At 43.4% G+C, this 15,295-nt stretch overlaps 1 protein-coding gene across 1 annotated transcript in view; it reads left to right on the forward strand.

The window, feature by feature from the left end:
• The first annotated feature begins 8,631 nt into the window (after positions 1-8,631).
• The window catches only part of LOC111145990 (ubiquitin conjugating enzyme E2 R2), a 114,631-nt gene continuing 107,967 nt past the window's right edge, over positions 8,632-15,295 (forward strand). Inside the window, exon 1 of the mRNA XM_022501345.1 lies at positions 8,632-9,261. Coding sequence (XP_022357053.1) covers positions 9,085-9,261 — 177 coding nt within the window. The 5' untranslated portion in view covers positions 8,632-9,084. The remainder of the gene's footprint in view (positions 9,262-15,295) is intronic.

The raw sequence follows: 15,295 nt of genomic DNA on the forward strand, positions 1-15,295 counted from the left end.
TTCACCTACCCATCATAACTTAGTGTTTGTCTTGGGCCCCTGACTCAGTTGGTTAAGCATCTGCCTTCTGCTCAAGTCTTGCTCTCAGGATACTGGGATCAATTCCCACTTGGGGCTCCCTGCTCAAGGGAAGTTGGCTTCTCCCTCTCCCTCTGCCCCTCCTCCTGCTTGTGCACTCTCTGTTGCGCGCTCGCTCTCTCTCAAATAAATAAAATCTTAAGTTAAAAGAAAAACTTTTGTCAAATTTGTCTTTATGTATTTACATACTATTTTGCAGAACCACTTGAGAATTAGTTGCACACATCCCTGAATACTTTGGCCTATATGTAATAAGAACAAGGACTAATCATAGTCCAGTTATAAAATTCAGGAAATTTAAGCTTGATTCAATACTACCCAAATTTTACTGATCATCCCAATAATGCCCTTTACATAGTAGCATTTTATTTCTTGATGCAATATCATGCATCAGTTTGGTTGTCATGTTTCCTTTCTCTGTCTTAATCTAAGAACATTTGCGAGCTCTCCCTTTTTTGGTCTTTCATGACAACACTTTTGAAGAGTATAGGACAGTTTCATTCAATAGCTTTTTCATACAGTATACATATATATGTATATATGTGTATATGTAATTACAAGTGATATACAATATACATACATAAAAATTACATATATACACATGAATATAGAATTATATCTATGCATATAATTATATAAGCATATGATTACATATACATACAATTACATATATACATATAGAAAATTACATAAGGGTATAGCTTGAATATTCATAAATGAAACATACCTATGTAACCAGCTCCCAGAAAAGAACATTTCCTGAACCTTTAGAATTTCCCCTTATTCTGCCACCTAGTCATTATGCTCCAACAGTAACTACCACCCTGACTTCTAATAGCATGGAATAATTTATTAATTTATGCACTAGCTTTTAAAGGAGTTTTTCACAAGAGTGGTCTTGTCCTCCTTCAGGCCCTTTCCATGTGGTTGCCAGAATGAGTATTCCAAAACTATCACTCTATCATGTCATTCTCCTCTTAAAAATTCACCAGTGACCCCTCCAGGGCTCCTGGGAGGCGCAGTTACTTAAAAGTCTGACTCAATCTAAGCTTGGGTCTTGATCTCAGGGTCCTGAGTTCAATCCCCCTGTTGCAGGATTTTTTTCTCCATTCGTTCTTGATCATGCCACTTTGAAGAATGAAGAGATAAACGAATGAAGAGATAAAGAGAGAGTGATGGACACCAAAGTAAGGTTTATTGTGTGATAGCAAAGTGATAGTACAAAGCTCCCAAGGAAGGAGGGGACCCAAAGGGGTTACCACCAGAATGTCTAAGTTTAGGAGTATTTATGGGCTTGTTGGCAGGCTGTTTTAATCTGATTAACCCTCCCTGTGCCTGTTATCCAATCAGGTTTTTGTCCTATGGGAAAGGGTGGAGGGCTCCTTCTAGGGTGTGTGTAAAATCCTTTGAAGGGTGGTTTTCTTTGTCGGGGGGCCTTATCCCCGCCTGCCTGCCTTCCACCTATCCTTCATTACCAATGTTGGGCTCCATGCCCAGCATGGAGCCAGCTTAAAACAAAAAGCAAAACCTCAGCAGTGGCTCCCAAATGTACTTAGGATGAGATATGAGTTTATATAAAGTACTTTACTGGCTATGCCATCCCTTTTCTTTTTCGTTTTAAGATTTATTTATTTGAGGGGCACCTGGGTGGCTCAGTGGGTTAAAGCCTCTGTCTTCGGCTCAGGTCATGGTCCCAGTGTCCTGGGATCGAGCCCCACATCGGGCTCTCTGCTCTGCAGGGAGCCTGCTTCCACCTCTCTCTCTATCTGTCTGCCTCTCTGCCTACTTGTGATCTCTGTCTGTCAAATAAATAATAAATAAAATCTTAAAAAAAAAGATTTATTTATTTGACAGAGAGAGAGAGAGAGAGAACAGGGGGAGGGGCAGAAGGAGAGGGAGACAAGTTGACTCCCAGCTGAGCAGGGAGCCCAACTGGGGCTCAGGGCTTAATCCCAGGACCCCGAGATCACAACCTAAGCCAAAATCAAGAGTCAGATGCTCAACCAACTGAGCCATCCAGGCGCCCCATTCAACCTTTTTTTGATACTCCACCCCTTGTTCACTTAGCTTCAGCAAAATAAGCCTCTCAATTATAGCACATTCTTCCCATCTCGGAAACTTGAGCCAAGCTGTTTGCTCTGCTTGGAATGCTTTTTCTTGTCTTTTTCTCTTTTTCATCCTTCAGTTGTCAGGATAAGTATCACCTATTTTTTTTTTAAAGATTATTTATTTATTTATTTATTTGTCAGAAAGAGAGCAAGCGAGCGAGCGAGCGAGCACAGGCAGACAGAATGGCAGGCAGAGGCAGAGGGAGAAGCAGGCTCCCCACAGAACAAGGAGCCCGATGCGGGACTCGATCCCAGGACGCTGGGATCATGACCTGAGCCGAAAGCAGCTGCTTAACCAACTGAGCCACCCAGGCGTCCCAAGTATCACCGATTTAATTAGGCTTTCCCTGACCATCTAATCTGAAATATGTTTTCCCTTATCTTGTGATCCCATTATTTTCTTTTTTTTAAATAGGTTTTGATTGTTTATCAATTGTCTCTTAGTCCTTGACTGTAAATTCATGGAAACAAGGACCAGGTTTACATAGCCAATGCTTAGCACACTGTAAATACTCAATAAATGTTTACTGAATGAATGAATGAGTGAATGGATGTAGCCACTGTTAACCTTCCAATCTTCTCTCTTACCATCGAACTATTTGATTTTCCCTACTTATCTCGCTTTTTTGTTCTGGGCCTTTGAACTTGCTATCCTTTTTGCTTAATGTTTTGACCCCCCCCCCCAGCTTTATTGAGATATAATTGTTGGATAACCTTAAGTTTAAGGTATACAAGGTGATAATTTGTTACATGTATGTGTTACAAAAGTAAGGTTAGTTTATACATTTAACGCGTCCTTCGTCTCACATAATTACCATTTGTTGTTGTTTTTACGGTAAGAACATTTAAGGTCTATTCTCTTAGCAACTTTCAAGTACGCAATACAGTATTGTTAACTACTGTCACCATGCTGTACATTAGATTCCCATAACTTATTCCTCTTATACCTGGAAGTTTGTATCCTGTAACCAACATCTCTTCATTTCTCCTACCCTTACTTCCTGGCACCCACAACCTACTCTCTGTAAGTTTGGCTTTTTTAGATTCCACATATAATTGAGATCATACAGCATTTGTTTTTATCTGACTTTATTTTACTTAGCATAATGCTCTCAGTGTTCGTCAATACTGTCACGAAAGGCAGGATTTCCTTCTTTATGGTTAAAGAATGTTTTGATGGTTAAGTAAGGTTTCCTGGAGGAGATGGGTTTGTGCTAAGTCTTGAAGCATAATTTGGGTTTGAATTGACTGAATAGAAGAAGCAGCACTGTTGTAATCTGATCAAGCATTGAGGAAGATCAGATAGCTAAGTCAACCACTCATTCCACACTGGTTGCCATTTAAGAAATGGCAAGCACTGTGTTCAGTCTCAAGGATAAAGAGATAAATAAGACATGATGATCACGAGTCAAAAACCTGGAATTATGATCTTGCCCTCACATTTTATAGGCTGGTCTTTCTATTCCTTTTTTTTTTTTTTTTTTGGATCTAGTTTTGACCTTTATTCAAGAGACCAGATGGGTTGCTCCAGGATCTGGTTGCCAGCCCTGAGGCCAAGCAAAGGTGGAAACCCACATCTGGTCCTGCTTTGCCCTGAGCTGCAGCCTTAGCCCCAGGATCCTGCTTGCCACCATCTCAGGTGCAGGCAGAGAGAGCCTGGGAGAACTGGATGTTGCTATTGATTCATTTAAAAAAAGAAAAATACAAAACCAACCAAACAAACAAAGAAACAAACTCACTTTATTGATTTGGAACTTTTTCTTAAACAAACAAAGAAAAATACACTAGGACTCCCTGTCCTCCCGCCACAGCTGCATATAATCCACCATCTGGGGCAGAGGGTGGGCATATGAAGGCCATTGACCCCTGTATTCATTTAAATGTAACCTCAAAGAGGCTTATTCTGCCTTTCTCCTGCCTCCACTTAAAATTTATATTTACCCCTGGTGCACCTGGCTGCTCAGTTTGTAGAACTGGCAACTCTTGATCTCAGGGGTTGTGAATTTGAGGTGACGTTGGGAGTAGAGATTACTTAAAAATAAAATCTTAAGGGGCACCTATGTGTCTCAGTTGGTTAAGCATCTGACTCTTGATTCTGGCTCAGGTCATCATCTCAGGGTTGTGAGATCAAGCCCTGCAATGCTTTCAGTGCTGGGAGTAGAGCCTGCTAAAGATTCTCTCTCTCCCTCTGCCCCACCCCCCTAAAATAAATAAAATCAAATCTTTTTTTTTAAAACTGCATTCACCCCCCACCCAAAAAAGGATAGTAAAAAGTAAAATTGCATTCACCCCAAAATTTTCAGTTTTAGGCCCTACTTTAATCACCCTTCAATAGTACTCACCCAAACTGGCAATGATATTATTTATCTAGTAATTACTTGTTTTTGTGTGATTCAGTCTCAGCCACTAGAATGTAAGCTCCATGAGGGCATGACTAAATCATTTCCATCTCATTCACTACTGTATCCTTGGCATTTAGCATAGGGCCTGTCACATAGCAGGCTCTCAATAAATATTTGTCGAATGAATGAATGGCTCTTTCTTAAGAGCTCCTCAGAGTCCAGGAGAAAGATGTAAACAAATAATTGCAATATAGCATTGGCGGTGATATGATATGTACAGATTGTTATGGGCATGTTAGATTAGGAGTATTATAGTACTTTGGTTAAAAGCAGACATGCTTAAGTGGGATGGCCAAGGTTCAACTCCAGGTTCTAACATTTATGCACTGGGTGACCTTGGTGACATTCTTAACTTTTCTAAATCCTTTTTTTTAAGATTTTATTTATTTATTTGACAAAGAGAGAGTGAGAGAGGGAATACAAGCAGACAGAGTGGGAGAGGGAGAAGCAGAGCAGGGAGCCCAATGTGGGGCTCCATCCCAGGACCCTGGGATCATGACCTGAGCTGAAGGCAGACACTTAACCGACTGAGCCACCTAAGCTCCCCTCTAAAAGTTATTATACTCAGGAATGTGGAGCCTGGGTGGCTCAGTGGGTTGGGCCTCTGCCTTCGGCTCGGGTCATGATCTCAGGATCCTGGGATGGAGCCCCGCGTCAGGCTCTCTGTTCAATGGGGAGCCTGCTTCCCCCTCTCTCTCTGCCTGCTTGTGATCTCTCTCTGTCAAATAAATAAATAAAATCTTAAAGAAAAGAGTTATTATACTCAGGAAAACAGATGTTCTGGTATGGATGTCATGGATTTTTTGACAATTAAACAGAATACTGCTTGTAAAGAGCATGTCACATACTGATGCACAGTATATGCTACCTATTTTTTTCTAGCTATTATTATTAAAGAAAGATTGTAGTTCCTTAAGAGCACTATTTGACTTACATGTGTTAACATACACAGTATGAAAAAAAAAAAAAGCTAGTCCCCTAAAACGTGTCATTCTATAAGGTCAGAATTAACCTCTCTAAAACAAACACCCCTACCTCTCATTTATCTTCCAAGATTTCCGTATCTTTTCTCTTTGTTAGAAAGAATCAATTCTTCAGAAGAGCCCTGGTTGAGGAGTGTCTGGGTGGCTCAGCCAGTTAAATGTCTGTCTTTAGCTCAGGTGGTAATCTCAGGGTTCTGGGATTGGACCCATGATGGGCTTCCCTGGTCAGAGGGGTGAGTGCTTCTCCTTCTCTTTCTGCCCCTCCCCCTGCTGTGTGTTGTGCGCTCCTCTCTCTCTCTGTCTCAAATAAATAAATAAAATCTTTAAAAAAAAAAAAAAAAAGAGAGCCCTGGTTGAAGGGCATCATTTGATGCCGTACAGATGGAGGTAAGTGTCCTGTTTTCTTTACCACCAGAGGGCACCAATCAGTCAAGTCATTTTACCTGTCAAAACACTATAGGAAAGCTCTAGGAAGCTGTTTCTGCCATCCATTCGTCTGACAAATATATTTTGAGTACCTACAACATGCCAAACACTGTAGTAGCTTGTATATAAAAAAGAACCTTGTACAAACAAGACCTGTCATCCTTATGGAATTTATAATCTTGAGCACCTACTATGCGTCTGAGAGGTCCTATTAGACATGGGTGTGGAGGGTGGGGTTCAATTTGTTGTTGTTGTTACTGATTGTTTTCCTGCTCTTGGCTGTAAGCTCAGGAGAAAAATTACTTAGTGTCTACTTTGTTTCAAACAATGTGCTGGTTGCTGTAATTCCAGGCATGAATAAGACACACTTGCAACCTACTAATAAACAATGTCTTACCTGCTAGGATAAAAAGGCATGAGACAAATTCTAGACTTCCTCTGACCTGAGAATGGAGAACCTTAGTACACACTTCATTATCACATTAGGTTATGATCCTTCAACAGATACATCCTTATTAGCCCTCTACCTTGGGGCCATGATCATTGCAGATGTTAACTAGGAATTTGTGAGTTTATTTGAACTCAGGGAGCAGCTTTTGGTCTGGCTGTCAGGTGTATGTTACAGTGGGTTAGACTAGGGATCTACCATCTTCTGGGTCAGGGTGGGACTGTGATGAGTTTATGAGGGTGAAATGCTTTGAAGATGAACTTTCTGCCTATTTGTCCACTCACATCCTTGTTATTAAAGGTGTCAACATCATCTCCCACGTTTCCAGGTCAGCAATCTTTTTGTCTCTAAATTGAATGGTAGAGGAAGGGAAGTAAGAATGGTTGAGGGCTGGTAGCCAGAATACAGCTATGTCTTCAATTTTTTTTTCTTTCTTTGAAGCTCCTATTTATGGATCATTTACCCTGTGCTAGTCATTGTGTCAAATGCTGTATATAGATGATCTCATTTAATATTTATAATAGTTTAAGTTAGGTGTAATTAACCCTTTATTACAGAAGCTGATGAATAAGGAATGGATAATGTAAATGGTGGGGCTAGGGTTGGAACTTAGGATCTTTTTGATCTTCAAATTCTAAATGTGTGGAACTATCACAGTATCCTGACTTTTCTAAGGAAACGTTTCAGTGGTTATCACAGGACATGCCTTCCCAAGAGAACAGGCTACTCTAAATCAGGAGGATTTAAGACTGTCTCCGCATCTCACTTCAGTTATGATTATCTTAAAAGTCCCTCAGTTCCACGTCAGACCTTCCAGTTGAAAGATCCATAGGGGGCGCCTGGGTGGCTCAGTGGGTTAAGCCGCTGCCTTCGGCTCAGGTCATGATCTCAGGGTCCTGGGATCGAGTCCCGCATCAGGCTCTCTGCTCAGCCAGGAGCCTGCTTCCCTCTCTCTCTCTGTCTGCCTCTCTGCCTACTTGTGATCTCTGTCAAATAAATAAATAAAATATATATAAAAAAAAGAAAGATCTATAGGGGTCAAAGTTCAACCACAGAGCGCCTGCATGTGTGTGTGTGTGTGTGTGTATACTTTTTTTTGTTGTTGTTAAAGATTTTATTTTTAAGTAATCTCTACACACAAGGTGGGGCTTGAATTTGCTACCTCAAGATCAAGGGTCTCAAGCTCCGGGACTGAGCCAGTCAGGTGCTCCCATAGTACTTCATTTTACAAATAACTGAGGGTTGCCTAGAGCACTTGCCCCAAATCACAGGGAAGGTCTAGGAACCCAGGTTTAGTCTGCGTTACTACTTCTCTCTTTATTTCCCACAACTTCCTCTTTGTAGTTAAGAAGAGAAGTAGAAGCTGGCCTATCTGCCTTCCCCATTTCTCGGATGGGACTCTGCTCCCCCACCCCACCCCACCACACCCCGGTGGGTGACACACTGCTCTCCAAAGAACACACGGGCTTGAGGGTCCTGCATAAGATATGTCGGGACACTTGTTCCCACCGATAAGATTCATAAACTCAGCATATTCGTGTCAAGCACCTACTGAGTGCAGGGACGGCCGACTTTGTGTCACGGAGAGAGGCCTGAAGAGGACCAGGGTTCCACGGAGGATGGCTGTGGAAGCCTGTGGATACCTACGCATAGGGAGTGGAAGGGAAGGCGCTGACAGCTCTAGGACCAGTGGTCCCTTCCTGGGAGCTCCCTAGAAACCGCGGCGTCCAGCCGCACACCGTCATTTTGGGGCCAAGGGCATCCCCTGTAGCTACGCTCGTTCGGCACAGCAGCTTGGCCCTTTAAGGGCGGGGGACACGCGTCGGCGTCACAAAGCGCCGCCACCGCGCCTGGTGGCAGAAAGGAGGCGGGGAAATGAGCGGAGGAGGGCGGGGGAGGACGAGGAGGGCGGGGGAGGGAGGGGCGTGCGCACGCGCGTCCGGCCGCCCGCCTCCGAGAGCCGCCCTCCCTCCCGGCGCGCGCCCCTCCTCCCTCTCTCCCTCCCTCCTTCTTCTTGGCTCCGTCGCTCCCGCGGCGCGAGGCGCTCTCGCTCTTCTCCTCCTCCTCCTCCTCGGTCGTCGCCCCTCCCCCCGCGCAGCCGCTGCCGCCGCTGCCGCCGCCGCCGCCGCCGCCGCCGCCGCCGCCGAGAGACCCCCGCGCGCCGCGCTCTCCCCGCCCTCCGGCCCCGCGCGCCCTTCGGCCCCGGCAGCCCCTGAGGAGAACGAGAGGGCGAGCGAGCGCGGCGCTCCCGGGCCGGCTCGGCCCCCTCCCCTCACCATCGCCGGCCCTTCGCCGCCCTCCTCCGCTTCCACCCCCTCTCCCCTCCCCCCCCCCGTCAAGTTGAGGCCCCCTCCGGGGGGGGGGAGGCCCGGGACCGGGAGCGAATTCCCCTAACTCCCTTGGCCCCTCCCCCCACTTGGCCCGAGTGTGAGGAAAAGGGCCCGGCCCGGCCCGCGTCGTGTGTGAGGAGGACCCGGGCCGGCCCACGGGCCTTCTGGGGCCTGGTCCGGCCCGCCGGTTGTGTGAAGACAGGGGCCCGGTGCGGCCCGGCGGAGGGCGAGCGGAGGGGAGGGGCCTCGTCCGGCCCGGCCGGTGCGAAAGAACTGGGGCTCCGGCCCGGCGCCGCCGCCGCCGCCGCGATGGCCCAGCAGCAGATGACCAGCTCGCAGAAGGCCCTGATGCTCGAGCTGAAATCCCTGCAGGAGGAGCCGGTGGAGGGCTTCCGGATCACCCTGGTGGATGAGTCCGACCTCTACAACTGGGAGGTTGCCATCTTCGGACCCCCCAACACCCTCTACGAAGGCGGCTACTTCAAGGTACCCCTATCCCCTCCCAGAGCAGGCTTCCCCAGGCGGAGGCCTCCGCTCCCCGCGGCTTGTGGGACCAAGAGTGTGAGCGCGAGTGTGTAGAGGGGGCTCCTCACCTCGGCAGCCCCCTCCCCCCATCCGTGGAAGCAGGAAGGCCTTGCTCACCAAGTGCCTTTTCTTTGTCATGGGGGCGGGGGCTGGAGGCCAGACTGCACCGGGAAATAGGAAAGCCTCTCTGGCTAGGGTAGTGGCTACCGGAGGAGGAGGGCTGTCTTTGTTTTGTTTCCCCAGCTGAGGGTGTGTGGGAAGAAAGGTGGTCTTTCCTGTCTCGTTTTCGCATCAGAACCATCCCCGCGCCGGCTGGAACTGCCCCAGAGGGCAGAGTGACCTGCGCTTAGTGGATTGGATCTTTCTTTTTTGGGGGGTGAGGGTGGGGGAAGGGTATTAGTCTGTCATTTCAGTGGCTGCCTGGAGACTTGACACTTTGAGGATTTGATGGGCCTCTTGCGTGGTGGTAGTTCCAACTTCGCATTCCAGTAGGCGGTAATGAATAGGACCCTGGGGTGGTAAACAAGGGTGCCTGCGTTTCCTTGCCTTTCTCTACTTGAGGGAACGCTAATTTAGCCCCCTCTCTGTTTACTTCAGTGGTATTTCAAAATGCCCTTTGTCCTCACCCCGCCACCAACTTTACTGGCTACCTCCCCCCCCCCCCCCCAATGTAGGAATATCTGCAGACGGTGGAACGTGTTATGTAGGGAGATTGATAGTTTCCCACTTCAGGGAGACAGAAGAGAAACGTTTTACTCAGGTGGTTAGCACTAGCGAATGGGGTGGTTTCACAGATGAAAACTATCTGAGGTGAGAGGTTTTCACTGAGTAGGACTGTTCCTTAGGCACCCATTATTTTAGAACAGTGGTTATTATCATGATATCCTGAATCCAGTGGTTTTCTTTCTTTTTTAAAAATTCCATTTCTTTTTTTAAATTTTAAGATAACTTGGCGATATTGGGGTTTATTGTTTTTTTTGTTTGTTTTTTTCTGTTTTTCTTTTATCATTTTTATAGGGACAAATCATAGATTGAAGGTAGAATGTTTTTAAATAGTGGAGGCAGAGACAGAAAATTAATGCTAGGGAATCCATTTAATTTTATTTCCAAAAGTAAGTAAAATAGAGCAGTGAGTCAATCTTTGTTTTGAAGGGAGGGGCTATCTTGGCATAAGTTTTATTTTTTTTTTTTTTTTTTTTTTTAAGATTTTATTTATTTATTTGTCAGAGAGAGAGAGAGAGAGAGAGAGAGCAAGCACAGGCAGACAGAGTGGCAGGCAGAGTCAGAGGGAGAAGCAGGCTCCCTGCCCAGCAAGGAGCCCGATGTGGGACTCGATCCCAGGATGCTGGGATCATGACCTGAGCTGAAGGCAGCTGCTTAACCAACTGAGCCACCCAGGCGTCCCTTGGCATAAGTTTTAAATGAGTGTCTTAGTCATGTAGTTATGATGTACATTTTTAGGACTACCCAGTTTTGTTTTTTTGTCCTTCTTAAGGTAGAACCTTCACTGTCAGCTTTGAAATTGGGTCAACTTTGTAGAAAATGTGAAGAATTGACAGGGAGATGTTTAATATTCACGCCTGTGGTAGTCTGTGAATACCTAGTAAAAACACATTTTATTTATTTATTTATTTATTTAAAAGATTATTTATTTATTTATTTGAGAGACAGAGATCACAAGTAGGCAGAGAAGCAGGCAGAGAGAGAGGAGGAAGCAGGCTCCCTGCCTCACAGAGAGCCTGATGCGGGGCTCGATTCCAGCACCCTGGGATCATGACCTGAGCCGAAGGCAGAGGCTTTAACCCACTGAGCCACCCAGGCGCCCTAAAAACACATTTTTAGAAGATTGTGTAAGAGCAGTTCTCTTACCAACTATATGCTTAATGTCTTGTGGTCACCGTACATTATACCTTTTAGATGCAGATATTAACGAACAAGTTATTAGTGACAAATTGGAGAAGGTATTGCTGTGTCTGCTGGCTAACTTTAATGACATGAAGTTTAATTTCCATGAAGTGTCATTATTTGGGACAGTTGAGAGTCAAGGTGAATGGGTACTAATTAGAATAATCTCTATTTTAGTGTTTTGAAAACTATGTGAAAGGAAATAATGGGTGCAAATTGCAATATTTTTGCTTAAGTAGCAGGAAAAGGACTGGAGAATCCTCTCAGTTTGAAATAGGGAGAATGGGAAGAGGATTCCCTACGGTGGCAAACATTGATTTCAGTTAAGTGCTTTGTAATTTCAGTCCTACTAGAAAGAATGGTTGAATTTCTTTGTATATGTTAGATTTCTTAATTTTTTTACATTTATTTTATTTTTTAAAGTTTTTGTTTGTTTGTTTGTTTTGTTTTGTTTTTTAATTTGAGAGAGAGCAAGCATGAGCAGTGGGGAGGCAAAGAGAGAGGGAGAAGTAGACTCCCTGCTGAGCAGGGTGCCTGACCCAGGGCTGAATCCCAGGACCCTGAGATCATGACCCGAGCCAAAGGCAGACACTTAACCAGACACTTAACCATTTAACCTGGCTAAACCACCCAGGCACCCCAATCTTTTTTACCTTTAATTAGGACATTTAATAATGTATGAAAATTCTTAGACAGGTTTTATGTTTTAGTTTTGTGTGAGAATTCTGTCAGTTTTGTTTTCTTATATTTTATTCCTTATCATATGGCCTTTTATCCCAAAAGTCTTTTGTTGAAAAAAGGCAAGGGGTGCCTGGGTGGCTCAGTGGGTTAAAGCCTCTGCCTTCAGCTCAGGTCATGATCCTAGGGTTCTGGGATCGAACCCCGCATCAGGCTCTCTGCTCAGCAAGGAGCCTGCTTCCTCCTCTCTCTGACTGCTCTGCCTACTTGCGATCTCTGTCTGTCAAATAAATAAATAAAATCTTAAAAAAAAAAGGAAAAAAGGCAAATTTATGGTCACGAGCAGTTAATACTGGTGACAGGTCTAAAACCATTGTTTTTTATTTCATTGCTTTTGTCATAAAACAAGGCTTTTAGTGTATTCCACTACAGCTGCAGTTAAAAGTTGGCACAGACCTTTTTCTACCACTGTTCTCCCATATCAAATGATAGTTCTTGAACATTTAGTATAATTTATTTTCAAGTTAAATTCTTTTATTTTGCATAATAGATTCTGAAGGCAGTGAGACCGCCATTCATTTTTAAATTTTTCGTAATGTTACTCTTTTACTTTTACATATTAATAGGCTTCTTATTGATCTTTTTCACCATGAAATAGTTGGCTCTAGTCTAACTATGGCATCTGTTGTGGTAGAAACCGGGACTTCGTATTTCACAAATTTTTTTCTACTCATCTTGCTTTTGTTTTTTAAACATCTCAAAAATCTCAAGTTGTGTGTTTCTTAGCTCTGGGATTTGGGGGTAGCATGTGTGATGGGTATAGGTAGTTTCTTGTTCCTGTTTTTCTGGATATTATAAAATCTTTTTGGCCTTGATTTTTGCCCAGTCTTGATCTCTTAAGACTTACCGAGTGAACGTCTTTGCTGCTTCTATTTTTTCCTCTAGGGGTCACTCATTAAAAAACACAAAGTAGGAAATGGCTTGGAACAGAGAACACCTCTGAACTTAATTTTGCTGCTGTGGAGCAAGTTGGAATTTTATTATGTTACTGGATAAATAAGTTGTTGATCAAGTGAGCAGTTAATGATGACTTAACAAGTTCACTATCTTTTCAAGTACTTCTGCTAGTGATCATAACTTAGTATGGCTGCTTTGGTATAGAACTCCTTGGAGCTCCTGCATTATGTACTGAAAGCGCGGTAGCAGTGAGTCTAGAGATCAGAAAGTGAAGAGTGCCTAGGGGTGCCTGGCTGGCACAGTAGTTGGTAGAGCATGTGACTCTTGATTGCAGGGTCCTGAGTTCGAGGCCCATGTTGGGTGGAGAGATTAAAAAAAGAAGGAAAGAGTATTTTTCATGATGTTCATAACTTAAAAGTTTAAATGATACAGAAGACTTAAAATATTGCAGTTAACTTTTCATAGGTTGATTTTATTCAGTAATGTGGTTGAGACAGTGAAATACAGGTTTTTCCATTTTTAGAAAATTTCAAACTGATAACTTAGGAAAGTGTTTGTTATATACTGTAAGTTTTCCTTAATCGAAGCTTCTTTATCAGACTTAACACCTTCATTTATTTATTCATCTTTTAGAAAAGATTTTAATTTATTTCATAGTGAGAGAGCGTATGCATGGGCAAGGGGTGGGATAGAGAGAGGGGTAGAGGGAGAGGGAGAAGCAGACTCCTCCCTGCTGAGCAAGGAGCCTGATGTGGGACTCCATCCCACGCCCCGGGGATCATGACCCCCCAGCCAAAGGCAGATGCTTAACAACTGAGCTACCCAGGAGCCCCTACTTTGATTTATATTAAAGAAACTCATCAATAGTTTTACAAAATAATGGATATGTATTATTTTAATTTGTTCTGGAATAAAATGAATCTTTTCTGTACTTTGTGGTGCCCCCCCCCAAAAAAAAACCCAACCCAAAACCCTACCAAAATTAACCTTTAGGCCTGGCAATAGCATACTCTATTTTGTGACTCTGATTCTTAAGATAGAGTTGAAACAATTATTTTAAAAAAGTGATTCTTAGTCTTTTTGTTATATGGTTTCTTTTGAGAAACAGTTTTCTTTAGGAAAACATTGGTACATATAAACTAGTTTGTATACATTTTCAGAGGGTAACTGACGGGTTAAGAATTCCGGTTTTAAAGGATTTGGATAGGCAACTTAACTTTAAAATCATAAAAATAGTGCTTTTAAAAAAATAATCATATAATGAGTCTTTCTGTAATTAAAGGTATCTTATTTCTTAATTTTTCCTCAGTCTCTCTCTGAGAATACCTCTTAGAGCTTTTAGCTGTAACCTTTTCTGGAAGCTGAACTTGGCTTGAGTGCTGAGTGAACTAAGGCAACACTGTAAATGGAAACATAGTTAATGTCCAGTGGTTTGGGGCACTACTGTAAATGTAGTTTTAGTGTTCCCCCACTGCCCCCACATGGCAAAAGTATAGCACCTCAGTATTTTATAGAATATTCTTTTATCCTGTTGATTCCAAAATGCTTTTTTAAAAAAAAAATTAATTTTTTTAAAAAGAATTTATTTATTTATTTGACAGAGATCACAAGTAGGCAGAGAGGCAGGCAGAGAGAGAGAAAGGAGGAAGCAGGCTCCCTGCTGAGCAGAGAGCCCAATGAGGGACTGGATCCCAGGACCCTGATATCATGACCTGAGCTGAAGGCAGAGGCTTAACCCACTGAGCCACTCAGATGCCCTGCTTTTTTTTTTTTTTTTTTTTTTTAATTTAAGTTTTTAACTTGTTGGAAATTGGGATGTGCCTTAAAATTGCTATCAACCAGGCGGCACTTGAGACCTAGTTGTGAGAGAACCTTTCACTGAAATCTTCTAATAAATTTTTTTTGAATGCCAGACTCGGTGTCTTAAATTCGATAAGGTATTGTTTCTTTTTCTTTCTTTCTTTCTTTTTTTTTTTTTAAGATTTTATTTATTTGACAGACAGAGATCACAAGTAGGCAGAGAGGCAGGCAGAGAGAGAGAGAGAGGAGAAAGCAGGCTCCCTGCAGAGCGGAGAGCCCGATGTGGGGCTCGATCCCAGGACCCTGGGATCATGACCTGAGCCCGAGCAGAGGCTTTAACCCACTGAGCCACCCAGGCGCCCCGGTATTGTTTCTTTTTGAATGAAAGATTTGAGCCCTAGTTAATACTTTGATAGCAACATGTTGACTCCTGTTTTTGAGAGATTTGTGTTAGTAATTTTTACTGAGTACTCACCAAAGGCAAAGCGCCATATGAAGAATAGCTATAGTAAGGGAAAGTATTAGGATATTGGTAACCATAGAGCTTTTATGAATGATCTTTTTTTTTTTTTTTTTTTAAGATTTTATGTATTTATTTGACAGAGAGAGAGATCACAAGTAGATGGAGAGGCAGGCAGAGAGAAAGAGAGAGAGA

Source organism: Enhydra lutris, unplaced genomic scaffold (assembly GCF_002288905.1).
Source record: "Enhydra lutris kenyoni isolate GAN:26980312 unplaced genomic scaffold, ASM228890v2 scaffoldscaffold13, whole genome shotgun sequence".
Lineage (NCBI taxonomy): Eukaryota > Metazoa > Chordata > Mammalia > Carnivora > Mustelidae > Enhydra > Enhydra lutris.